General features: G+C 38.6%; 1 protein-coding gene across 43 annotated transcripts in view; it reads left to right on the plus strand.

The window, feature by feature from the left end:
• PTPRD (protein tyrosine phosphatase receptor type D) overlaps positions 1 to 27,135 on the plus strand; it is a 1,673,772-nt gene that overhangs the window by 1,635,997 nt on the left and 10,640 nt on the right. For all 43 annotated transcript variants that reach the window (XM_065549568.1, XM_065549595.1, XM_065549566.1 and 40 more), the window contains 5 exons: positions 15,738 to 16,023; positions 16,515 to 16,693; positions 18,281 to 18,407; positions 19,515 to 19,640; positions 25,576 to 25,730. In XM_065549568.1, coding sequence (XP_065405640.1) covers positions 15,738 to 16,023; positions 16,515 to 16,693; positions 18,281 to 18,407; positions 19,515 to 19,640; positions 25,576 to 25,730 — 873 coding nt within the window. The remainder of the gene's footprint in view (positions 1 to 15,737; positions 16,024 to 16,514; positions 16,694 to 18,280; positions 18,408 to 19,514; positions 19,641 to 25,575; positions 25,731 to 27,135) is intronic.

Below are 27,135 nucleotides of genomic sequence, written 5' to 3' on the forward strand. Positions count from 1 at the left end.
GGAGACAACGCAGGTGAGGTAATATCCTTTTTTGGATATTCTTCTGTTGGTGGAAGGTACAAGCTTTCGAGCTCACAGAGCTCTTCTTCAGTCTGGGGAGGGAACTCAGAGTGTCTGAGCTCAATACAAGTTGGGACAAACTGTTAAGCATAAGGGATGATGCATGTTGTAGGAGGCCACTTGAAATGGAGCAGGCAATAAGGGTTAGATTGTTAAGCAAAAGGGGTTTGAAGTGGGCTATTAAGGGTCAGCATGCGGGTGTGTGTTACAAATTGTTGTAATGAGCCATGAAACCAAGTGTCCCTGTTGAGTCCATGATTTTTAGAGTCTAGCAGTGTTATGAATTTAAGTTCCCAGGCTCGCCTTTGGAAAGTGTTGTTCAGGTTTCCTTTGAGGACAAGTATTAAAAGATCAGATATGGACACTGGTTTCATGGCTCATTACAAGAATTTGAAAGACCAACACATTCCTTGCATAATGAGAACCAACACATTCCTTGCATAATGAGAACCATTTAATAGTAACCTGGGTGGCAGGAACAGGAACCCGAATGTTCCAAGAACAGGAATAGAAAGGCTAGCTTCACATTCCCTGCAAAATCAGTTTCAGAGATGTAACATTTTAGTGTCCTGTACTTTAAAGGCTCTCAAACTGATGGTATCCTAGATTTTTTCTTTTTGTGCTGATCATGAGAAGAATCTTCATGTGATTGCCAGCGTGTTGTATGCTCAGAGCCACTAGAACTATATAGACAAAAAGCAAAGTGTGAATCTGTACACTTGGAAATGCCTACGGTTTTAAGTACTAATGGATCCTTAGAATGATTTTAATAAAGGATTCTGGGAATTTAATCCAAAATTTCCAAACTTGGGTGCCAAAAGTTAGGCATTTAAATCCATAATTAGACTGTTGAATACATGGCTTGATTTCAAAGGTTCTAAGCCTACCCCCACTCCACTGAAGTCAACAAGAGTGGTGGGTGCTCAGCACCTTATAAAATTAGGCTCCTGGTGTAGTGCCTAATTTTAGGCACCCGCATTTGAAAAATCTGAAAGTATAGGAGTGATAATTATCTATTGTTTACACAGTATGAGGAGTGTGCTAGCTGCGAGGAAGCACCCAATTGTGATACCTTAACAATGAGTGTGGCTATAAAAATCTAGGTAGGATGTGGCTATATAGGATAAAGCAATCCCCAGTGATAGGAAGAACACTAACAAATGACATTCTAATTTGATATTTATCAAGTTTCACCAAAAGTTTTAAAAAATAATTCCCAAATTTCTACATAGGAAACCAGCGTTTCATAAATGTAATTTTAGCTCTACACTGTACATGTTCCAGTAGTTATCACTAGAAGCATTCATTAAAATTCGAAAGTGGACAAATGACAAATAATAATAGCATTCATTCAGATTCAATAATGAAAAATATCTTCTTGTGGTCTCTTTGATTAAATCAGTCCTATGTTTATAAACCCATCTGTGCCGCCAGCGCTGTGATTGAGGGCCAGCTTATCTTTTGAAATCCTAAAATAGAGCTTCCATGATTGCATAAAGCAAGATTTTCTTTCATGTAAAAGTAATAGTTTTGTAAATCACCTGAGCAGTAAAGGAACATAGAAAAAACCATACCAGATCAGATCAGAAACCCATCTTTGACCATAGCAAGTGCCAAATCCTTCAAAGAAAAATGTAAAACTCCAGTGATGGACAATTTTTCAGTAACATGTTTCATCCTAACTGTAAGCAGCTAATGATTGGCTTAGTCCTGCTGCATGAGGATTTCTATACCATCTCATTCTGTAACTATCTAATGTAACTGTGGATATTTTTATTTTTCGTAATGCATAATCATTCAGAATTTGTCATCTTTGCTTTAATAGCTTCAGGGAGGTAGTTTCACACTTTTATAACTAGGTATTTATTTCCTTTTCTTTTTAAATTACTTTTCTTTTAATTTGAGTTTCTGTTTGTTCATGTATTTTAAGAAAAGGTAAATAGGGAGCACCCAATTGACCTTCATGGAAGTGTTACATTATTATTTTACACATTTCTACCATATTCCCTTTATTCATCGCTTCTTTAAATGAAATAGTCCCAATCTTCTTAAACTCTTCTCTCGTGGGAGGTTTTTTTTTCCCCATATTGCTAATAATTTTTGTTGCCCTTCTCTGGAATTCTTTCTGTCATACCTTTTTGAATATCCTTAATAAAAAGCATATACCTTCTCCTTGAGCAGCTTTCCTCAAGAGGGGAAGACAGCAAAAAATGGTTCTATGGTTTGGCCAAGTTTTCTGCTGATTTGACCTAGAGGGGTATGGAAGAATGACTTGGCTTCTGTCTACAAATAATTTCTACTGAATAGGTCCTCTAGCAGATTAAAGATATTTCAGTGTCTTAAGTGACCTGAACCATATTAAAATGTAATAATTTTTATAAGTTTGTTTAAACAAAAACAATATGTTTTCCACGTTATCTCAGTTCATCAATGCGTTTTAGTGCTGATAATTATTGCCATATATTTATTATCATGTTCTACAAATCCTGTAATTTCCTTTGACTTATGCTGTAGTTTGGTATATTATTTGATCAGCAATCTCAATGAGTCATTTTATCCATATGTATTTAGTTAATTGGTTACTTTTTTCCCCGCTCATGTTTATATATAATATACTCTGTAAGGGAAAGGAAATCTGACTGCTTGCAGCTGAGTCTGGTAAAAGAGAAAATTAGGTTCTATCAGAGCCAACAGCTGTCCATAATGAATTCTGAACTAAAATTACTAGTGAAGAAAAGAATCTAGCCATCTGCAGGAAATGTGAAAATATTTTTATAACCTAATAGCTGAGATCTGGATAAGAGTACCACTGAGATTTCCCAGCTGTACCTACAGTGTATTCCCAAATATCCATGGACACATAGTACACTGGAACACATTGCATTAACTTGGCTACACAACATTTTTGGCTGCACTTGCACGGGCTGTATTTTGATCTAAAATAATCAGCATGAAAGTCCTCTTTTTCAAATCGATTTCCTGTGCCTCTAGAAATAAAATGCAGCTTTAAAAATAGTTCTGTTATCTTTGTATGGAGGCTTTCCAATCAGTGTTCCAATGCTTGAATATTTTCCTTTCATTTTTTAAATTTTTTTATAAATACTTCAGGATCCTGTTATTTGGAATCAGATTTTTGTCCTATTGTTCCTTCCAATTGAATCGTGCATGTTTGGTGTTTGTTTAGTTTTGACACCTGATTTTTATTATAATGGTATTCTAGTTTACTTTATGGTTGTTCTGACACTGATAAAATATTGCTACAAAAAATTACATGCTTTTCTGGAGGTAATTTGCCCCATATAATAACTCAGAAATTTTCAGATCCTATGGAAAGAGAGAAATTAAAGTGCAACCACACGATGATCCACCACAGTTAAGAAATGAGAAATGTTTAGGGTTATTAAGCATGGTGGGCCTGATTCTCCACTGTGACACACCAGTTTTATATCAGTATAACTCTAATGAAATAATGGTGTAATGGAGAGAACCAGGTCCTGTGGGACAAATTCTGTCATTGGCAGATTATCCACATGGGCATCTAAAAAAGATATTTATCCATTTCACTTTTTTAGCATTCTGGCTAAGAAAACATGCCAATATGGCATGCTACTATCAAATTATAAGAGTTCATCAGGGAAGTTGTGTGCTTTGCATACAATCGCTATCTTATTTTGTTTTATCTGTCTGTTAGTATCATCAATGTATCAGAGCAGTCACAAATTTTCAACCAAATCTCAGGCTGCAAGATGGTATTTCTTTCTTCCTTTGAAATGCTGCTAGATTTTTGTGTGTCAGTCATTCAACCTATGTTATTAACAAAAGGTAAAGAAATATCTTGTGAAATTGAGATCCAAAATTCCTGCCCCTCTGAACCGGTTCATGAACACTGTCAACTCCAAGCTTCCTGCTAATTGTAGGTATTATTGAGGTTTGTAGAGTGAGATGGTACATGTCTACACTGAGCTAGAGGTGTGATTTCCAGTTCAAGGAGACATACTTGCCCTAGCTCTGTTCGAGCTAGTATGCTAAAAACAGAGTGCGGCTGCCACAGTTTAGCCACCCCAACTGTGTGCCAGTATGGATGGGTACGTACTCAAGGTGTCTAGCAGCTCACACTGGCGCAGCTATGCTATTTTTAGCATGCTAGCTTGAGCAGAGCTACCACAAGTATGTCTCCTTGAGCTGGAAATCACCTTGTGACCTGAGGTGCCTAGGGTAGCCCTCACTAAAAATGCCAATGTCAGGGCAGGCTGCAAAAAGGAGAGCAGATTCTCTCCAAACTGGAGTTTAACACTGAAGTTAGATTCACCAACCAGTCACAAACTGTGCTCCTGATCCCCCGCACTAATTATCAAAAAGCTGAAAAAAGAAATCACAAAGCCCGCTTTACTGCCTTCCAGTTCTCTGGCTCCCGATCAGCACATAGGTCCAGTAAAGTGAGAAGTTATGTATAACTCTGCTCACTATATAAAATGCTCTTCTGATCCCCAAAGGACCAGGCACATTACCAGACCAATAGTAGTTTGGATCTTACCCAAAATACCACACTGCCAGCCAGTCCTTTAGCATCTAAAACTAAAGGTTGCATTATAAAAGAAAAGAAAGAGAAGCTAGTTGTTAAATGGTCAAAGCAATCAGATACAGGTGACTTCAGAGTCCACATATCAGATTCTTAGCAGCATTGGTGAGTTTGCTGGCTTGAAAGTTCCTTTGGAATGCATCCAAAGCTTGAATGGGTCATTCAGTCCTTTGTTCAGAGCTTCAGTTTGTAGAGAAGTTATTCCAGAGGTGAGAAGCAGGACTGAAGATACAATGGAGAAGATGCAGCTGCCTTTTTATATCCTTGCCATGTGGTTTGTACATCATTTGTTCCAAACACAAGATCAGAGCACATGGGCATGGAAAAGCCCTTGGAGTTTCCTGTCCTGACAGACAAGTATCAGGGGGTAGCCATGTTATAGTCTGTATCCACAAAAACAACAAGGAGTCCGGTGGCACCTTAAAGACTAACAGATTTATTTTGGCATAAGTTTTCGTGGGTAAAAAACCTCACTTCTTCAAATGACAGACATGTCCGTACATATCTTGCTGACTATAGGTGTAACCCCTGCCTTTTCTCAATGGGCTCATTGTACAGCTGATTGTCCTTCATGAGCCATTAAGCAGGCTAGATACTGCTGATGCCCATCTGTCAGGGGGTGTTACCCAGAAACACAGCACACGTTTGATATACAAATATACCACACATATTTATAACTCACAATACAAAAATGAAACATACGTATACATGTGATTATCATATTTAGCCAATTATAACTTTTCTTACATGCCATATCTTGTAAGAGTCATTGCAATTTTTTAATGTTGGTATCAATAATATCAAAAATGGTCACTCATATTCCATACAGCATCTCACACACACCCAGCTCGAAGTGCAGCATACCTTAAAGTAGGCTGAGTCCAAGTCATTTAGGACTTTGGAAAAGGCCAGGATTTTTGAATGATATCCAGTACTGAACAGAATGCTGATGTGGCTTGGGGAACCCCGGAGCAATGAATTTTCATATTGGCTTACCCATGCACAAGGAACACAAGGTCATCACTTTGACTGGATCTTCAAAACACATCCCTCTTTTTCACTCGTGTGCTAATTTCCTGTAGAGGCAGGAATAGCTGGGCAATGACCATTCTTGCGTTAGCTATGGAGAAGATGCAGTGCTGTGTATGTGCATGTTACTGTCACCAAAGCCCACAATGAAATCCAGTGATGGACAGAAGTTTGAAAAAGGGACTGGAGACATCCTTGCAAATATTCTGCTGTCTCTGAAGTGCACAAGGAAAATAGAGCAATTGCTGCCAGACTCCAGAACCTTTTGTTGTACTGACTCACTTTTCCCCACTGTCCTAATCTTCATTTTTATTTATTGAGAATTTGATCACCATTATATTTCCCTCATAACTTACCCATAGACGGTCATCATCCAAATTTTACAACTGCTCATGAGTAGATTTGTATACTGTTGGAAGACACTAATCATATTCAGGTGCATTTTCAAATTTATTTTACAGATCAGATTCCCTTTTAAAGCTCAAAGTTAGTGAATTCAGATCTTTACTTCACTCTTCATTGATAATTCTTTAGGAATGTATCCCATAGATATACACCTCTACCTCGATATAACGCTGTCCTCAGGAGCCAAAAAATCTTACCGTGTTATAGGTGAAACCGCGTTATATCGAACTTGCTTTGATCCACCGGAGAGCGCAGCCCTGCACCCCTGAAGCACTGCTTTACCACGTTATATCCGAATTCGTGTTATATCGGGTCGCGTTATATCGGGGTAGAGGTGTATAATGTAAAAATGTATGCCGAAACTCACCAAAGCTTATGGAGAAAATAGTATTTTTTTAAAATGCAGCTCCTTTTATTTGATACTACATACAGAATACAACACATTACAGTATATAATATTTTATTTAAACATACAGGAAGATTTGAGGAGGGCATTTGTGGACTGTACCAGTTTGAAGATATAAGTTCACACACAAATCCTTATTGTACAAGTAAAACACCATTTCTGCTCAGACTGCTAGAGAAACTTCACTTGTCCTAGATTCCGATCTTTCTTTTTCTGAATAATTGCAGGAATCATGTAATGCTTTTGATTCACTTTACAAAGTGCTTGTATACAATCTTCTATAAAAACTGGGATTTAATTAAAAACACATGGAGGACTGATTTATTTAAAAGCAACAATCAATTTTGTGAAGAAAACAGAGGTAAGAGAAAAACAAGAGGCCTGAAACTGGAGTTCGTGGACTTTTGTTTTTTGATACTCTACAATGTTTTTCACTCTATTCCGTCATGCTAGCTCACTCGGCAAGAGCTCGTTCTTCCTCCAAGGCTGATATTTTGAGGAAGGAAGCGTGAATAAGTAATCATGCAATATTAATCCAAATCTACAAATCACAAAAAAATGAGAAGTCTCTCCAAATCTACATTCATGCATGAATCAAGACAAAAAGCAATCATACAAACTCCCTCCAAGAAATCATACAGAAACCTTTCAGATCTGATTGCTACACTAAACATAACTGAAGGTAAACAGATGCCACATTTTTAAAGTTTGCTCATTTAGGATAATCTGTGGCTCTGATACTTGTTATTTCATATGATATTCTCCTTCAATCCATTATTTGAATGAAATGCTTATTCGTTGTTTTTGCTTCCATATTAGAAGAGTATTTGAATAATACATCTTCCTCCATTGATAACCTGTAGATCAGGGGTCGGCAACCTTTCAGAAGTGGAAAGCAATAGAGGGTCCTGTGGCATCTGAAGAAGTGAGGTTCTTACCCACGAAAGCTTATGCTCCCAATACTTCTGTTAGTCTTAAAGGTGCCACAGGACCCTCTGTTGCTTTTTACAGATTCAGACTAACATGGCTACCCCTCTGATACTTTCAGAAGTGGTATGCCAAGTCTTCATTTATTCACTCTAATTTAAGGTTTCGTGTGTCAGTAATACATTTTAACATTTTAGAAGGTCTCTTTCTATAAGTCTATAATATATAACTAAACTATTGTTATGTAAAGTAAATAAGGTTTTTAAAATGTTTAAGAAGCTTCATTTAAAATTAAATTAAAATGCGGAGCCCCCCAGACCGGTGTCCAGAACCTGGGCAGTGTGAGTGCCACTGAAAATCAGCTTGTGTGCCACCTTCAGGACACGTGCCATAGATTGCCTACCCTTGCTGTAGATAGTCTCTAATGGTAATCACCTATTGGCTAGGTTTTGGGGGGGTTATTTTCCCCCTTATATTATGTAACTCTGCTATTCAAGTCCTTCATTCCTTAGGAGCTTTATAGGAATGAATCTGTGGTTCTGCAGGATTTAGGAGCTCTGCAGAGTTGAAACCAAAATTCCTACCGTATCAAAGGAGTTTGATTCAGTGATGTTATCTTAAAGTGCGATTTTTTTTTTTCGAATAAAATCCGATCAGGCAACTTCTTCTTTTTGAGATGGGCACCAGGGGATGGATCACTTGATGATTACCTGTTCTGTTCATTCCCTGTGAAGCACCTGGCATTGGCCACTGTCAGAAAACAGGATACTGGGCTAGATGGACTTTGGTCTGATCCAGTATGGAGGTTCTTATGTTAAATGTACGAGCTGAACAGGGGAGCTCCTCTGGAATCTACCAAACTCCTGAGGAATACAGGTCACCTCCTGAATGTTTTTGCACTTCTGCAAGACCTTCACCACAAAGATCTGTGCTTCTATGCGGGGGTAAATATGTTTAAAGAGCCTAATGAATTTCAAGAGCACACAGAAGCCTTCTAAAGACTGAAAGTAAAATCTTCAGAATGCTCACATAAGGGATGGAGGTCCAAGGTTAGCTTGGATTTAAGAGTCACCTGTACTCCATCCAGATTCTTGTGAAAAGTCCTTGGGATCAGTAGGCTAGGCTTTGCCTACCATATTTTGAGTACAAAAGGATCTTTGCCTGTTCTGTGCTCTCCTGTGTGTCTTTTTTTTTGTATCCGGTTTAAGAAACCTCAGAAGCCTCCACTGGCAAAGATCATGTTTGTTTACAGTATAAAATAAAGGTGGGGGAAAAAGGGTAGTCCAATGAACAATTAAACTTAAAAATTCCATATCACGTTCCGCATGAGGCTGGTATTGTGCCATAATCACAAGGAGGAAAAAGAGCAGTCCCCGTTATCACAATCAATTTTATGTACTTTCAGTTCATAAACACCAGTCTCATTCTGTCTGAAACTGTAATATTCAATCAGATTATCCCTTGATATATGTCAAGAATGTCCTAAATGATTTTTGGTCTATATTTCACTCTTTGTTTCCAATTAAATGATCTGTGAAATTTAGTAATTACATTGTCTTCCTTTGCCAGATCACTGAAGTATCAATAAAGGGTCAGCATTAAAACAACAACAAATTAATCATAAAAGCCAACCTGTTACAATGATTTTAGTGTAGAATGGCCCCCTTATGCCTCTTAATTTTCCTTTTTCGTGCACTGTAACTGCATCGCATCACGGGACATTAAGCATATTTCCACTCGTGGGACTGACTCAGTCATGTTTTTAGAAATTGAAAACAAATGTTGTAACTGGATGAATGATAAAACTGAAGCAATAACAATTTCCTGGTAGGCATGCTTGTTTAATGGATTGCATCGTCTTTCAGCATGTAAACATTGCAGTGGCTATCACTAACTAAATTAAGATGTTTTTGTTTCAACTTTTAAGTTTGGCAGTAATTTCACATGCTACAAAAGAGCTTAAGGAAGTGACAATAAATGTTGAGAGTTTATTTGTGCTCATTAGCTGAATCATCCCCGTAGTGGAAAGTAACTAGAAAAGATTACTTTGCTTTTGGAGTATGGGTGTAAACATAACGCCCGGTGCTGTGAAGTGCTGAGTGCTTTCCCCTTGTTTAATTAGGCCTCAGTGAGAGCTGAGGTTGCTTAGTACTTTGTAGCATTGGGTCCATGATTATGTATTTGTCCTGCCTGGAAAAAATGAATCCTCTCCCCTTTCGTTCTTGCTTAGAGATTTCAAAATATAATAAATGGATTGAACTGTGGGGGCTTCAGCCTGCAGCTGATGTTTTCATCCTGTATTCGAAGACATGAGAGAATCAGCCTGGGTGCTTAGCAACCAGGACAACGAAAAGATGATCAAATAGAGATGGTTTATCGGTTGTGCTGTTCTTATCGTGTTTGTGGTTTGAAGGCTGTTGAAATGATGCAAAACAAAAAGCACAAACAGCGCTCTGTTATTATCACCATGATGTGGAACGTAGTTCTTCAGGATCAAAGAGAAATGCATTCTCCTCTGGAATTCTAATCCTTCAACTTGAGTCACGCAACACATTTTGATACTGCTGGGCAAAATAAAATGAAAATAATTAAATAAAAGAAATGAAGGTTGGTAAGGAAATTTGGTGTTTCAGCCAAAAACGTAGCTCCCACAAAACATGCACGCACAAGGATTCCCACAGTTCAAATTCTTCATGATCAAATAACAGTGATTAATGTAATTTCTGGATAATTGTGGTCAAATTTAAATGTCAGCAGGGTGTGTCACATCTAGTTATAAAACCCTTTTTTGTCTTTGAAGTCATTAACAAAGATACAATAGATGTTTGTTTTCAGAGGGTTGTAACTGAAGTAGAGGGTGTTTCTGCTTAGGTTATAGAATTAAGTTAATAGATATAAAAATATACTTCTTTTTGAAAAAGACAGATTCAAATAGTAGCATTTATATGGTCATTTTTGAAAGAAAAGTAAAATAATTGACCCACATTCCCGTGTCCTGAGTTTCAGCCTCAAATATGGTATCAGGAAAGCTTAAAATCCTTGGAAAAGTCACAGATCATGTTACCTGAAGATGAAATGGAATATTGTCTGAAACATCAATTCCTTTTCTTTTACAAGATAGAGTGCAGCTTAAGTAGATAGCTATGCCTTCTAGAAACTATTTAGAGAATACATGAAAATGTTTTTCTTAATACTAAGCCTCTCTGCTTAATTTTTTGGTTTTGGTTTTCCTTGATTACTGTATTTGTTTGAGCAGGTTGTAATATAACCTACACCCCTTTTTGGGAAGAAATAGACAGACTTGTACATAGTGTTATGTAATAACCCTGTTTATACAATGTTATTTTTAATTGTTTTCTCCCTTTCTGTTTCCAAGGGCTCATATGCAGCATCTCAACTAGAGAGTTACTCTTACTTTAAAATCAGATTCAGATTTCTAACATGTCAAAAGTCAGGCATGTTCAGAAAAAAAGTTTAGATTTGGCCCATTATAAATAAAAGGGGGTACTGGCAAGATTCAGATCTTGTCCTGGGCTCAGATTGTAAACATTCCAGAAATTAGAGATGTGTAAGATCTAGTATTTTTGTTTGGGTTCCTCTCTTAACCCACCTGGGATTTCATTCTCAATGGTGAAGTTTCAAGATTCTTAAATGGTCACTCATCACGCAGCACTTTCTACATTACCTGTATTTTCTGTGGCCAACTTCTTTGAATCAGGAGGGTCTTGATATCATGACCAGATATTGTTGAACATAATCCTATGATTTGGTGATTTCCACAGGAACTAATCAGCATAGCTTTAATGTTGAGGGTGTATACCCACAGAATGGTGTTTGTTATAAGTGGAGGACTGGATAGGACTTCTGCCATTGTTTAGGAAGTTGATATTCCTTGGAGTTATGTCTGTGAGGATCAGTCTGGGGTGTCTGAAAACACATTGTGTCTACAATGTGGCATAGCACCGTGAGACATTGACATGTTAAGGTGTCTGTACTGCACCAGGAAAGGGGAGGAGCTGTGTAGTGACATGGCACTCTAACAGAGTTCAGAACCTAGGCATGGGAGAGGGAGTGGACTTGGGACACCTTGATGCAGATGGAGGCATTGGCACCTTGAAGATAAATGCCTCGTTACCTTTTGGCTGGTAGACACATCAGGGCCTCAAAGCAGATGGATATATGGGAGCCTCATTGTAGTTCAGCCCATTTGCGTCTTTGAATACTCAGAACACCTTGAGGTAGATAAATAGTTGCTGGATAAACCTTGCTGAGGATGAACATGTCAGCAACCTAGTGTGGATGGATCTGGATGCATAGTACCTCAACATTAACTGATATGTTGGTCCCTCAATTCTTATAGTTGGGAATATTAGCATATTTACAAATTTTGATGCCTCCATGTGCTTGTATGAATCACAGCTTTGGAAAAGTTTGTGGCTTTCTGCCACTGGTCCAGGAATTACCTTCTATAGTGTAGTGTTTTGGTGACTATTCCTTTCTGACATGGATCTTACTATAATTGTGACCCATAGGCTATCTTACTGGAACAGTACACTCTATCCAGAGCTGCCCTTGAAAAACCATTTATAGATGTTAACACAACAGGTGAGCAGAGGTAGTGAAAAATGCCTGCTCTAATTAAAAGGCAGAGTTTTACCTGGGTGGTTGTTTGACCCAATAATGGCCAGCGGGTTGTTTAAGGTCTGTAAGTGCCAGGGTAACCTTGTGAGTCTCATATGAAAAGTGATCCGTCATCCAGCAGCACAGTTCTCACAAACACTGTGCTGGAGCATTAGCTCAGTTCTGAGCGAGAGGGGAAATAGCCAGACCTTGAATTAGTAGTGACACTTCCTCTATCTTACCATCCAAATTCTCATTTAGCCTAATTTGCTTAGCTTCTAAAATTTGACATAATTGCAGCACGAGGAAGTAGGTACCAACAACTGAGTATTTGTGTTACCAGTTATTAGTAAAATTCATTTTGCATTTAAAGAAATATGGATTACTCGACATAACTTAGAAAATCACACACTCTTCAGCTTTTTTACTGGTTATTTGCACAATCAAAACAGATGCAAAAAGGCACAATCATAGGACCTGTGATGCAAATGCTAAGTGTTTTGTAATCCACAATCACAGTCAGTCTCTGCTGATTGCTGCAAGCAAGAGTGCTCCTGAATTAGAAAATTATGGTTTAAATCTTCATGTAAACCAATCTGCCAGGCCAGTGGGTGCCATTTGCTGTGATTTTCTTGCAAGTCCGCAGAAAAGAGCCTTGCCAAGATTAAAACAGCTCAAGCTTGCTGGAGTGCATAACTCTTACTGAACCAAGGTGAATGAATTCCCTGTTAGCTAATGAAGTTATGGCTTGTTCCATCTTCCTGGAAACCTCATCTGATCAATATCAGCCCCAAATCTCAGTTAATGTTAAGGTGATCCCCAAAGTAGCATATGACAAAATAGAGATTGGCGGGTTTGGTGTGTTAGCACAAGATTTCTGTTGTAGTTGTTTGGAAGGTCTACCTTCGGAAACAGGTAACTGGTGTACAGAAATGTTTGTTTAATGATATCTAAGACAAGTGGAATCTGACTGACAAGAATTTTTCTCATGGGTGAATAAAACAACTTTATGTTCTGTACTTTTTTTTATCTGAGTGACAAGCAGAACCAGTTTGTTGATAACTCACAGGATTTCTTAGCTCTTTATAAGGATAAATAATGTTGACAACTTTCTGTTTTGCCATTAGTTATTGGGTGCAGGATGGACATATGGTAGTTAAGACTTCACTAAAAGACTGTATTTCTTAGGTAATTGACCTGGAGAGTTTGGGATTGTATTTTTTTTATTAGCATGTCTCAGTTCAAGATCACCCTTAAATTATCTCTGAGGGTATGTCTACAATACAAAAACAAACAAACAAACAAAAACCAACAACAACGAGGAAGCAAGCTTCAGAGCCCAGGTCAACTGATTTAGGCTCACAAGGCTAAAAACAGCAGCATTGACGTTCCCACCTGGAACCCAATGAGGGGGGTGAGTTGCAGAGCCTGGGCTCCAGCCCAAGCGGGAATAGCTACACTGCGATTTTCAGCCCCATTGGGGTTGCCAACTTTGGTTGGATGAATTCCTGGAGATGTCCTCAGATGACATAATCTTTAATTACTGGAGACTCCAGAACAATCCTGGAGGGTTGGCAACTCTAGGCCCCATCGTGAGCCCCAGGAGCCTGAAGCATTTGACTAGAGCTCTAAGACTTACTGCTGCAGTGTTCCTTTTTTTTTTTTTTTTGAGTCTCTGGAGGGTTGTAGACTCTTGTTTGCTATGCTCCCTTCTGAATCTCGTGCCTGTGGCTTAGAAGCAAGAGTGTAGGATGATTAGGATAAATCTTCAAAGGGCTGAGGCCTAGCATTCCTTTTCAGAGGCATGATCTGAGCCCACAAAAAATGAATTTACAGGTACGATGTACACCTCTGTGTAATTTTCTCCTATAGTCATATAGCTAAAGTCATAATATCCAAATTTGCTCACATAGTTGAACTGAGGGTCCATATAGTGTGGGTATAAATTGTGCCTACAAAAGGCAGTCATCCTTTTGAAACATTGACCTATTACATCTACTACCAAAAAACTTTCTGGTGAGTAATTTTCCTCTAGGCTTCAGTAATTGAGCTTCAAGGAACGTTAACCTTATTTAGTAAACAAAGTCTGCGGTTCTGAGGACAATGCTTTCTGACCGTATGCTCTTCCTTTTTTCTTTCCTACTTTCTCAGTGGGTCCTTTGGATCTGCTTATATCCTACTGCCATGCAATGGACTATGTATGGCCACTAGTAAAGTATCAAAGGAAGTCCTCTGAGTAATATCAATATCAAGATTTGAGCTTTACATTCTCTTCCCTCCCCCAATTGCCACTAGAGTCATAATATGGTAACCAATATACAGAATATGACACTGAACACTTTGGCTAAAGACAAGGTGATTTAAAAAAATAAAAGCCCTAAAATTTGGTACATTTTTGACAGCAGGGTTCATAAACCAAACTATTATTAAATGGATCTACTACTGAGCTGGATTTAATTCTCTTCAACTGGACTTAATATTTCATGTGAAAGATCTCAGCTGCCTTTATCAAAACTCTCACTATACCCTAGACTTCTCCTCACAATCTACCATCCCATCCTAAAACAAACAAAAAAAAGACTTTCTACTTCAGTGAAATTCACAGTTAATCACTTGCTATGCAGGGAACGAGGCAGTGGTGACTTCCGTGGCTTTGAAATGAAACTGGGAGCCTGTGTGGTGCAGAAACATCCCAGCTCCCATTGAAGAAATGGAAGTTGTGGTCACTTAGAACCTCTCATGAAGTGCTCAGCACCTTGTAAAATGAGCTCCCCAGAGCAGGAGATTGCAGATCCTGTATGGTGCATATCGCGAACTCAGACTTGACTCTAACTGCATTTATTTAAACATGATTTTAGTTGTATTATCTAGTCCCTTTAAATTAATAATTATATATAACTATATCTATCTATCACTACATATATATAGGGCCAGATCCTGGCCCCCATCAAGTCTGTTTTGTACTCCTCTGGAGGTGCAAAGGAGATTTATATATGACCTGCTAATGATTTCCCAAGCATAGTGGTGCACAACTGGCATATAGCCAGTCCTGCCCCCCAACTCACAGCACCTGGTGAAATGGTCATATTGGTGGCCTGGCTGGGTGAAGGGGTTGAGGCTAGTGCAAACTGCATCAAGATCCAACCCCAGGATCAGAGGCTGAGTGGCATAATGTTTACCTACAAGAGCAGCTTGGACAGACCTAAGCGTTGGGTGCACTATATATAACATTCAGTTTTACTAACAAATGACTCTCTTCTTAATGAAATAGAGAGAGATGACTTGAAAATAATATAGCATTATAAAATAAAGCCTGAATTCTTTACATAATTGGAGAATGCCCTTAAAAACGTATAACCTGTGATCATTGTCCCTTTTGGGGAAAAACAACGTTTGTAGAAGGTGTTTCTCTGTATTTATTTATTTTATTCCTGCCATCTTAGGGCCCAAGCCTTCAAGGGCCTCCTGTAAAGGGGTCAGTGCTTTCAGCTGCTTACCATGGGAGCTGAGGGAACTCAACTCTCTCAACAGTAGGGCCCCTTTATAGTAACTGGAGTTAATATTAATACAGGAGTGAACAGCCCAGAGTCATTCCCGTGTCTTAACCTTTGAAGCTATCTGAAGTGGATGCCATAAAAATATACAAATTGTGTGAAATTAAACATCCTTTTCCTTCACTTTTTTTGTATCCCATATTTGGTTCTCTTTTAGTGCTGGAGTCGGCAGGACTGGCTGCTTCATTGTAATAGATGCCATGTTAGAGAGAATAAAGCATGAAAAGACTGTAGATATTTATGGCCACGTAACTCTAATGAGAGCCCAGAGGAATTACATGGTTCAAACGGAGGACCAATACATCTTTATCCATGATGCACTGCTGGAAGCAGTGACATGTGGAAATACCGAAGTGCCAGCCAGAAATCTGTATGCATATATTCAGAAGCTGACACAGATAGAAACAGGAGAGAATGTCACAGGAATGGAACTGGAATTTAAGGTACTGTATGCAATAAGGAGATAAAAATATATTGGGGTAAATATTTTGTGGTGCTAAATCCTACACTAGTTGTTCCCAGGAACTTCAGGCTCTTTCTTGAGGCTAGAATTTCACAATTATGGGCTGGTATTTTGAAAAAGAAGGTTACATTTTTACACAGAATTTTTTAACCCTGATTAGTATCCAGACAAGGATCTTCCATAGAGCTTTTCCTTTATTGTTAGAAAAGGTTGGTATTTATGTTCATGACATCATTTAATATCTCTAAATTTTTTCATAAGTCTAAATAGAATGTTAAAGATATACCATGGTATTAAAAAGCAGATTGTAAATATCTAGTTAGTACAATTAGAATGTAGGAAAATAACCATTTAAAATTAAAGGAATTTTTAATCAGCTAAAACAGAGATAATCAAATCAGAAATCAGACACTGAAATTGTTGGGTTTTGTCATTTCCCCCCCCCCCAATTTATTTTTCTCTGTTCAACAGCGTCTAGCTAGCTCTAAAGCTCATACTTCAAGATTCATCAGTGCCAATCTTCCATGTAATAAATTCAAAAATCGCCTTGTTAATATTATGCCATATGAATCAACGAGGGTATGTTTGCAGCCGATCCGAGGAGTAGAAGGCTCTGATTATATCAATGCCAGTTTTATTGATGGATACAGGTACTAAGTGTTGGTGTGTTGTGATGTGAACTGTTTAAAACTTTACAAAGTATACATGTACATTTATATGACAGTAAATTTCAACAAAATTCAGGACAGCACTGTTTGTATGCATAACACCATTCCATGTTGGGTTTCATTTTTAATTAATGAATAATAGACTTGGAACTGTTTTCTCACCTCTATGCACCTCACTGTGAAGGAAAAACTATTTTTGGCAGAGAACTCTGTTTTAATAATCATGCCTAACTTCAAGCACAAGAGTACTCATAAGCTTATATGCTAGGTTAGTCTTCTGCTTGAACACATAGTTAAATTGGGACCTCAATTTCTTCTGAGTGTTCCAGTAAGAGAGGCGGGGAAAGAAAAGACAGGGGATTTATCCCCCTAAAGCAGCAGATATCGTGAGATCTGTGTGGATCTTGTTGTGAACCCATTAAGGCCAGGGCCTTGCACCAAAGCAGCCATTACCCACTCACCGTTTCCAAACTCTCCCCTGAGCTACCACCGTTGCAACATGTTTCCTCAGGAGCCAGCTGTCATTGGCTGATTAATCCAGCGGCTTCATTGCAAAGCCATGAATGTTACCTGATGGTACCTGATGACAGAACAAGGAGTAATGGTGTCAGGTTGCAGTTGGGGAGGTTTAGGTTGGATTTTAGGAAAAACTTTTTCACTAGGAGGGTGGTGAAGCACTGGAATGGGTTACCTAGGGAGGTGGTGGAATCTCCTTCTTTAGAGGTTTTTAAGGTCAGGCTTGACAAAGCCGTGGCTGGGATGATTTAGTTGGGAATTGGTCCTGCTTTGAGCAGGGGATTGGACAAGATGACCTCCTGAGGTCCCTTCCAACCCTGATATTCTATGATTCTATGAAGGGCATGCAGTAAATGCTAATGTTGCTTGGAGTAGTACTAACTTCCACTCCAATATGTTTGACTATCCACTGAGTTACAGAGAGTGGCTTCTTTTTGTCTCCATCCTTAAATCTTCATGAAGCCAGAGGAGTTCCTGTGAGATGCACCACTCATCCACTGTAGATTCTGGCAGTTTGGCGCCCTCCATCTGTGGAAGGAAAAGTATGGCCATTGGTTAGGGCAGTATTAAGACCATGTGTGGCAGCCCACATGACCCTTAGGGGTTTTTTGAGCCTCTGCACTCTCCCCACTTTTGCTGGAGGCGTTAAGCTGTTGAATGAGTTAATAAAGAAGCTGCGTGGTGCTATAATTCATAAACCTAATAGATTGTACGACAGTCATTTCTACAAAATGAAGAAGCACAACTAAGTGTTTCCTAAGTGCTTTTTATGACACACAAAATTGAGCTATTAGAGTTGCATTAAAATTTAAATAATAATGATAAAGACATACATCATAATATTAACAGAGCAATTTCCTTCACAAAGTTCTAAAAATAAAAAATGCCATTGTTTGATTAAACAATCTTAATAGGTTTTTAACGTGCTTTTACCATTAATAATATATATCTTTTCCTTACTTTTCCTATAACTGTGTCTCAATATAATGTTTACATATAAACAGAGCATTTGAGTGTCATCACTTTGGGGTTTTTCCCTTGTTTTTGATGTAGGCAACAAAAAGCTTACATAGCTACGCAGGGACCTTTGGCAGAGACAACTGAAGATTTCTGGAGGATGCTCTGGGAGCACAACTCCACAATCGTAGTCATGCTTACTAAACTGCGAGAAATGGGCAGAGTGAGTATTGTTTTAATAGGCTTTAAACTTTGTTTATTTTGGACAATTCACATCTTCCTGTAAAATCTCCAAAAAGTAAAGATCAGCGATAAAGATCAGTGATGGTGTTGAATGATAAAATTAAATCGTCACAGGAGAGGCTAAAAGTCTTAGCTGTTCCATTTCTGGGTTTCCTTACGTCCCAACTTTTCCTGTGTACTTATGATACTGACCTTTGCAAATTCAGCAGCTTGTTTACCATGTTAAATCTCATTAAGCTTCCTCTTGGTATAATAGAAGGATTGAACTAGTTTACGGAAATGGTAGAATTGTACCAGTATAATAAACTTGGTGTATGGTAAGTGATATCAGAATCAGACTTTATATTTGGAAGACTAGATGGCGCAGGGAATTCATAATAGATATAAAAGGCTAGATCCTCAGAGGCTAAGGAGTGCTTGAGGCAAATGAAGGGAAGGAAAGTAAAAATGGCTTTAAGATTTGAATACCCTTATGAACTGAGATCACCAAGATTTGCAGATTTTGAGCCACTATGTGATCATTTTTGATAAATAACAATTCAACTGGTGTGCGGGGAGCAGTTCAGAAGCTATATGTTGAGTTCATTGCGGACCTGTGAACTGGAGGCCGGAAGATAACTTTTTCAGTCCTTTTCAGAAATTTTTATTTATTGGAAAATATAAGAAACAGAGTAGTTAAATTAAAAAAAACAACAACAACAAAAAACTCGTGGCTGATCTAAGTCTAGTTCTTAGTGGGCAGGTGTCAAGCCATACCAGCGAGACTGCCATCAAAACTGATACTAAAGCCTCAGATGGCAGCAGCAGCCCTTCTTCACAGTGTTGAAAGTTGGTGGAACAAAACAGTTTTTCAGCATTGTGACTGATGCCACAGCCCGCTGACAGGGCAGTTTGGAGACACTGGCAATGACATGTGCCAGGGCTGTATCTATTTTATGGACAAATAGAAGAATTTAGGTTTTAGTTCTGTTAGTAATGGCATTCTTCATGAGCACTGAATTTGCTATAATTAAAACAGATGATAACAATCCGCAGTGATGAAGACATGTTCATTTATAACGCGGAACTGGACTTTTTTTTTAAATAGGAAAAATGCCACCAGTATTGGCCAGCAGAGCGTTCAGCCAGATATCAGTACTTTGTGGTGGATCCCATGGCAGAGTACAACATGCCACAGTATATCCTAAGGGAATTCAAGGTCACAGATGCCAGGGTAAGTTAGCTCAACATAATTCTGTTTTCTATATGTTTAAAAGGAGTCCAGTCTCTTCCCTTTTCTTTTTTATTAGCAATGCCTTAGGGATATTCTTGATTCCCAGACCTAAGCAATGGCCAAAGAGAAGGGAAAGATAATAACAACCTTGTAAGAGAACTGGTTGTAATTCAAACATAACATCTGGGCAGCACAACTTTTAGAAAGTTCTGTATATGTGTTTGTGCTGAAAAGCATTAGCTGATTAGAAGGCCATGTTCCCTCCAGATCCCGCTTGATACTTGTTTTTGGAATTTTCATCACTTAAGGCTGTAAATATGTTGTTGTTCTGCATAGCTCTTTAGGTCATGCATGCTTGAAGGTTAATATGGTGCGATTAAAAAACAGCAGAGCAAACAGCATTCTTAAGAAAAGTTGACAAGCTTTGCACATTATAATTTGATTCTTGGCATAGCTTACTCTTTAGCGTTCTAATATGTTTGCAGAGAAGAGCAGACCCTGGTTTGCTAATTTCCATTATGCATTCCTTATCTGGACTGCTGAGTCCAAGGTTCAGCATTGATGGAAAATTAACTGTATATAAACTTATTTTTATAGGAATATCTTTGACAATTCTCCTACTGTGATTTCTAACACTTCACATGGTATGGTAGGGAAACCCCTACCCTGCTCCATTTTTGGAAGCACTGTAGCAATAGCGTTCATTGCAGCAACATAGCAGGATGCTGTACTTTCAGGGAATAAAATCACTTAGAGCTCCAGATCCATACCCAAGAAATTAGACATTACATATATAGGGAACCAATATTTGATAATGGGCTCTTCAATCCAGAAGAGATAGTTATAACATGATCCAATAGCTGGAAGTTGAAGCTAGACAAATGTAGAATAGAAATAATGTGCAAAATTCTAACAGTGAGGTTAATTAACCAATGGAATGACTTACCAAGTGGTAGGTTCTCTCTCACTTTCAATGTTTAAATCAAGATGGGCTGTTTTTCTAAAAGATATGCTCTAATTCAAACAGGAATTAATTCAGGCCTGTCCTATGGCCTGAGTTATACAGGAGGTCAGGCTAAATGATCACACTGATCCCTTCTCGCCTTATGATAATATAAAGGTAGATTAGACACTCGAAACAGTTAGCTAAATGGCATTTTCACTAGTCACAGGGAACATTAAGACTAGTATTGGGCTAAAGAAGCTGGAATTTGACTTTGCAAAGACAAAAACAGGCACAGTTTGGATTTGTTACCACTTTATGTGAACTACCAAAATAGAGTGAGGTTCATATAAATGACCCATCTCTACGTAACAATGCCGGAGAAGGAGTGGCTCATAGCAGCAGTTTTCAACCACACTTGTAAACAAAGATAATCATACAGTCATGAAAGCCAATTTCAATACCACCTTGGTGACCTCCTTTGTAGATAGTTAGTAAAATCATTCTGTTCCTCCTAAATTGGAATATATGCAGGTGACATGGGTAACCAGTCACACATTACAGAGATTGAGTAGCAAAGAGTCAAAGATGTAGCTGAAAAGGATCATTTGCAAACAATCCCTAGAATAAAATGCATTCACATGGTATTCATCAAAGAGTTTCAAGTTAACAAACACATTGTTTGTAAAACCATAGTGGATAGTTTGCACATTGATAAAAGGGCAAAAGTCATCCAATAACTTGTATGCCACAAATAGCTTGCCTGGCCTTAGTATTAACACACCTGCTAAAAAGTTCCTTACTTTAACCTGTGGTGAGTACGCCTCACCACTCCTGTTGTACCACCTCACAGTCCCTTAATGTTAATGTTTCCCTAGTTTTCAAGACAGCGCTGCCCTAATGGTTCCAGTTGTGTTAAATGACTAACTGACAATCTTAGAGAGGTATATGGTCTGATTATCCAAAGGTGATGAGAACCTGCAGCTCCCTCGGACTTCACTGAAAGTTGTGGGTGCTCAGCACATACTAAAATCAAACCTATTATTTTCTCATTGTATGGAGTGCTTACATGACGAATTTACACTAACGATAGTGGAATTTATGTAACTAAATCACTGGCATATCCAGAGCAGAATAGACACTTTATTGTTGTTACCATTCTTCCTCCTTTTGATGTGTAATGTCTTTTGTAACTTGATAATATCATCAACAGTCTGGTATGCTGCTTTTGTAGGTGTCAAAGCAGAATTTGATATGGAGCTCTGTGTTATCACTATTACGCAGTGAACTGTCATAAAGGCCAGGTAACCTCCATAACTGCTCCAATCTATGATTTCTAACTGCTTTACACCCACTGTCTCTGTAAACTATGAGGATCATCAACTTGGGGCAGTTTCATGCAGCACTAGCCTATTAGTGATATCCATAAGAGAGCGTTGTACTCTATAAGCTCATTGAAAGGCAGTTGAATAGCCCTGGTGAGAGGCAAAATAGATGTCCAAATGGTCAGCCAATCAATAGGGTTACATATTAAAAGAAACCTGGACCTCTTTTGCTCAACACAGCAATCTGAATGTTCATGTGCTGAAAACAGCACTTTTTACTCTATGTAAACTGTTACAAATATTTTTAAATAAAGTTTTTTTAAAATATTTTTTAAAAAATATTATTAAATACATAAATAAACATTTTAATAAAATGTTACACTTGGAACTTGACAGCTATAGGGAGAGATATCTCACTAAAAAAAAGCCACACCATTTATAATGCCAGCAGCATGGAGAAGAGATAATGTAAGAGATCATAGATTCATTCCCAATCTACTTTCGTGCTAGTCTAAAATCATCAGAGTGACTTTATAAACTATGGTATAATCATTAAATAACATGTAAGTTCTGTTAAATGCTATTAAAGCAGGATAGGAACAGGTTTTATAGACTCCTGTCCCCCTTTAAAGTTAAACCTTTACTGACAAGTATGTTTCACAATATAGAAATAGAAATTAGTGAACTTTCCAGCCACTGCCTGAGCACAGTTTTGTCTTAAATTTAAAGATAATGTAGGTCCAATAGATGCTACCTAAGCACAGGAACACTAAAGGACGGCTGTCTCCCTCGTTAATTGATATCTAGCATAGGCACCAACTCCATAGGTGCTGCTCCAGGGCTGGACCACCCACAGGGAAAAAATAGCGGATGCTCAGCACCCACCGGTGGCCCTGCTGATCAGCAGCACCTCCCGCCCATTGCGATCAGCTGTTCAACAGCATTCAGGAGGTGCTGGGGGGCGGGGCACGCTCGGGGGAAGGGGTGGAATGGGATGGGAAGAGGCAGGACTGGGCGTAGTGGGGGTGGGTGGAGCCTTGGGAAAAAGGATGGAATGGAGGGTGGGGGCTGGGGCAGAGTGGGTATTGAGCACCTCTGGGAAATGACAAAGTCAGCACCTCTGATAGCTAGGATGTTGCCAAAGTGTCACATAGGAGGTTTTCTGTTTGCTTGTTTGTTCGAGAGAATGAGCGCCATTCTGTTGCTAGAGCACCTCTTGCCAGTTGATTTATGGAACTGCGCTTATAGTGGCTTTGGAGGGTACATTGTAGTGCGTCTTTCAAGGGAGGAATGATACCAGGGAAGCCATTACAAGAGAAGAGAGTTTTATCCTGGGAAAATGACATTTTAGTAAGAAACATTAGCAAATAGCTTAAGTTGGGCTTCTTAAGGGGTGTAATGTTCTAAAAAGCCACACAAATTGTGCTAACCAGGTGCAGTTTTTGAAATATGCATTTATTTAAATTGGATGAAACAAATTCTTCAACTAGAGAGCTCATTGTCGAGATTTTTTGAGGGGAACATTAAGGATTGGTGAGTCAGGCTTCACTGGATTTTAGTGAGAGTGCTGTGTATAAGCTCCCTGTTTTTTCCACACATTTGTAGACCTGAGAGGTAGAAAGCCCAAAGTACCAGCAGAAAAATAGGAACAAGTGATTGCTTTTTGTTTTGTTAAATTTTTTAAATGACCTATATTTCAGTTGTCAGAGCAATCATGGCTAAATATTTTGATGGGAAACTCCTCTGGCCTCTACCTTCCAATCTGCTTTTTGGGGGGTTCCCATAATTGTTTAGATGATCCATTGGTTTCACGCTGTAAAAGACCATTTTGAAGAAATGGCATCTGGTGCTAGTTTTCTCTTTCCTCTCCTCGTATAATGCCGCAGTTACTGCTTAAAGGCATGGTGACATGGCATATGTTATTTCTGTTTTCATGGCAGAAAAGTGGATGCCTTCAGGAAGTATACGGTGTCCAGAAGGCATGAAGGTTAACAGTAATAGCTCAATTTGTGTCAATCCTTTTAAAAGACACAATTTATACAGATTGACAGTGTTCAAAATCAGCAAGCACAACATCTGAATGTTTAAAACAACTATATTCCCTAGTATTGTGTTACAGTGCATTTTGCACTTACTTTACTAGCCATTTAAATGTTAAACAGGCATTAAATATGAAGTGAAGTCTACATTTGACTTCAATACTTGTGGCTTTATTCCAGAAGAAAGAATGCTACAGTATTATGGAACTTTAATAAGCAATAATGCTAATCTTCATTTAAGAAAGTAACCACAGAGGCATGGATAGCTCCTGTAGATTTGTAATGAGAGATGGAATCTTCTATCTATTGGGTCATTAGTTTAAGTCCAGTCCAAGTTGCTAGCGACTGATAATCATTGTGAGTCAGTGGATGTTTAGTGTATGTGAAATGAGTTGGTGGTCTCAGTCTGGCTCCTAATAGACAGATGGCCACATCACAAAAGAACACTATCACAACCGTCATTCTCGACCTCTCTGGCCACTCAGTAACAGACCTAACAGTGGCAATTTTGCAACAGAAAAGCTTCAAAAACAGACTCCAAGGAGAAACTGCTGAACTTGAATTAATATGCAAATTAGACACTATCAACTTAGGCTTGAATAGAGACTGGGAATGGCTGAGCCATTACACACATTGAATCTATTTCCCCATGTTAAGTATTCTCACACCTCTTATCAAACTGTCTGTAATGGGCTATCTTGGTTATCACTACAAAAGTTTTTTTCTCTTAATTAATTAGCCTCTTAAAGTTGGTAGGACAACTCCCACCTTTTCATGTTCTCTGTATGTGTGTATATATATATATATCTCCTCGCTATATGTTCCATTCTATGCATCCGATGAAGTGGGCTGTAGCCCACGAAAACTTACACTCAAATAAATTTGTTAGTTTCTAAGGTGCCACAAGTATTCCTGTTCTTTTTGCGGATACAGACTAACACGGCTGCTACTCTGAAACCTGGCATTCTTAGTGGCAGCCTTAAAAGAGAAGGCAAGGACTGAATGTGAATGAACTACCTTCTTGCCTGTAGAAATAGTCCAGCCAAGCAGAGGTTGAAGCATATTGCCCAGGTAGCATGGGGAAGCTTGCACTGCCGCTGGCCATCTTGTACCTGTTTTCATAGATTCCAAGGACAGAGGAGATCATTCTGATAATCTAATATGACTTCCTGTATAACACAGGCCATAGAACTTCCCCAAATAAAGAGAGGCTTTGAATCTTGTGGGCTATAAATCCAGAACTTCTCACAAGCATTTAATTAAAAAAAATCCCACCAATTAACTAGCTCCCAACTTCCTTGTCCTCAAACTCTCTTTTTCCAGGATCTAAATGTCAGACAATATTCTAGCCAATGCTGAGAGTAATTTGAGCATTGTCGTGGTTAATGAAATTGCCCTTTTATGTCAATGTGGAATAATAACTGCAAAACAAGAAGAAAAACACAAGCTCATCAGCATTGTGAATGGAAGCATCTTAGTAAATGTGATCTTAGCCATGTTTGCTCTTTGCATATTTTTTCCCCTCCCAAAGTACATTTTTCATAATTGCTGTTCTGGTTTGCTGACTGACTGACTTTCAACTCCTGGAACATTCTTTTGTGGTATACTGTGTATGTCTTTCATTAAAGGATGGCCAGTCCCGAACAGTGAGGCAATTCCAGTTCACTGACTGGCCAGAACAAGGAGTGCCAAAGTCTGGAGAAGGATTTATTGACTTCATAGGCCAAGTTCATAAAACAAAAGAGCAGTTTGGTCAGGATGGACCGATCTCTGTTCATTGTAGGTAAGTAAAAAACCTCAGTGCAGATTGATTGTTTTTCTTGATTAAAAAGATATTTTAAGTTTCAAAGTTGACTTTAGGGGGTAGCTAATTGGTGTGAAAGTGTAGAGATGAATGGAATGACTTCCTAGATGAACTATCAAAAATGTAATAAAACAATCTAATGTAAATCCCTTTTATCCCCTATATTTCAGTAATGTTGGAACTATTTTGAGGTGAAATCCCATTCTGACACTAAAGGTGCCACTCAAATAAGAGCAAACATGATTTTTTTCCCCTTACAAATGATCTTTGCCACAGGATAAAAACAACCCTGGTCTATGCTGCATTCAGCGCACAGTGGGAAATGCCTTACTATAGAGTGATGTACCTGATTGTGTTTTCAATAGTAATTAGCAGTGAGGCCATTATGGTGATGGTGATCATTACCGGTAAACGTGCTAGATGTCCTTGAGTAGCAGGCTGGGTATGATCATCAAAATAGACCAAAGAAAAACGGTTTCTACATTAGGCAATCCAGTGTAATGGTAGCCATTGCATTCAGAGACTATGTCCACAGTAAAGTCAGTGTTTTTTGACTGGTCAGCGAAAAGCTCAGAATGTAGAACCTACCCTCTAAGCTGGTGCTGAATACCCTCAGTTCCTTTTATAAGTGAGTTGAGGATAACAGCAGCTTTCAGGATCAGGCCCATAGAAATAATCCTGTGTGGGGGGGGGGGAGGTTAATTATTATTTTATGCCAACTTGCTTTGGTTACAATATTCTAAAGTCTCTAGCAGATGGCTAAAGATAATATATTTATCTTTGATCTCTTACGTAATAAATTGCTTTCTATAAATTCCATTAGGATTTTAGAAATTAATTTTGCAACAGTAAAGTGTATTTTTGATAGTTTAAATGGTATTGTTTATATAATGGGGGGGGGGCAATTAATACAGGTGCAAGTTTCTTTCCATGGGCTGAATAATGCCCTCTTCTCCCATGCAAAGGCCAAGTAGAGGTTTGGTAGGGGGAATATATAAACAAGGACTAAAGGGAAATATCCTAGCCCTGCCAAATCCAGAAACAGCCCTTAGTTAAGACTGGATTCACAATTGCTCAACTGCCCTGGTGGACGTTAGTAGCAGCTGGGGCCTCTGCACTTCCCTAAATAGGAAGTTTAAGCTAGTGGATCTGCTGGACCATTTAAACCCCGCCTTTGCTGTGTCCCTAAAGACCCGCTACATATTGCAAAGAAAAAAGGCACTGCAGAGCAGAGTTCAGTGGTGCATAGGGGGTAATGAATTATCTTGCACAGACTCTCCAAGATTAGACCTGTCCCACCCTAGCTGATTTAGAGATTTATGTGCCAGGGGAGTGGTGGGCAATGTTTGGCCCTTTATGTGGGCTCAGATGAAAAAACAAATGG

The sequence above is a fragment of the Chrysemys picta genome, chromosome 6, assembly GCF_011386835.1.
Source record: "Chrysemys picta bellii isolate R12L10 chromosome 6, ASM1138683v2, whole genome shotgun sequence".
Taxonomy (NCBI): Eukaryota; Metazoa; Chordata; order Testudines; family Emydidae; genus Chrysemys; species Chrysemys picta.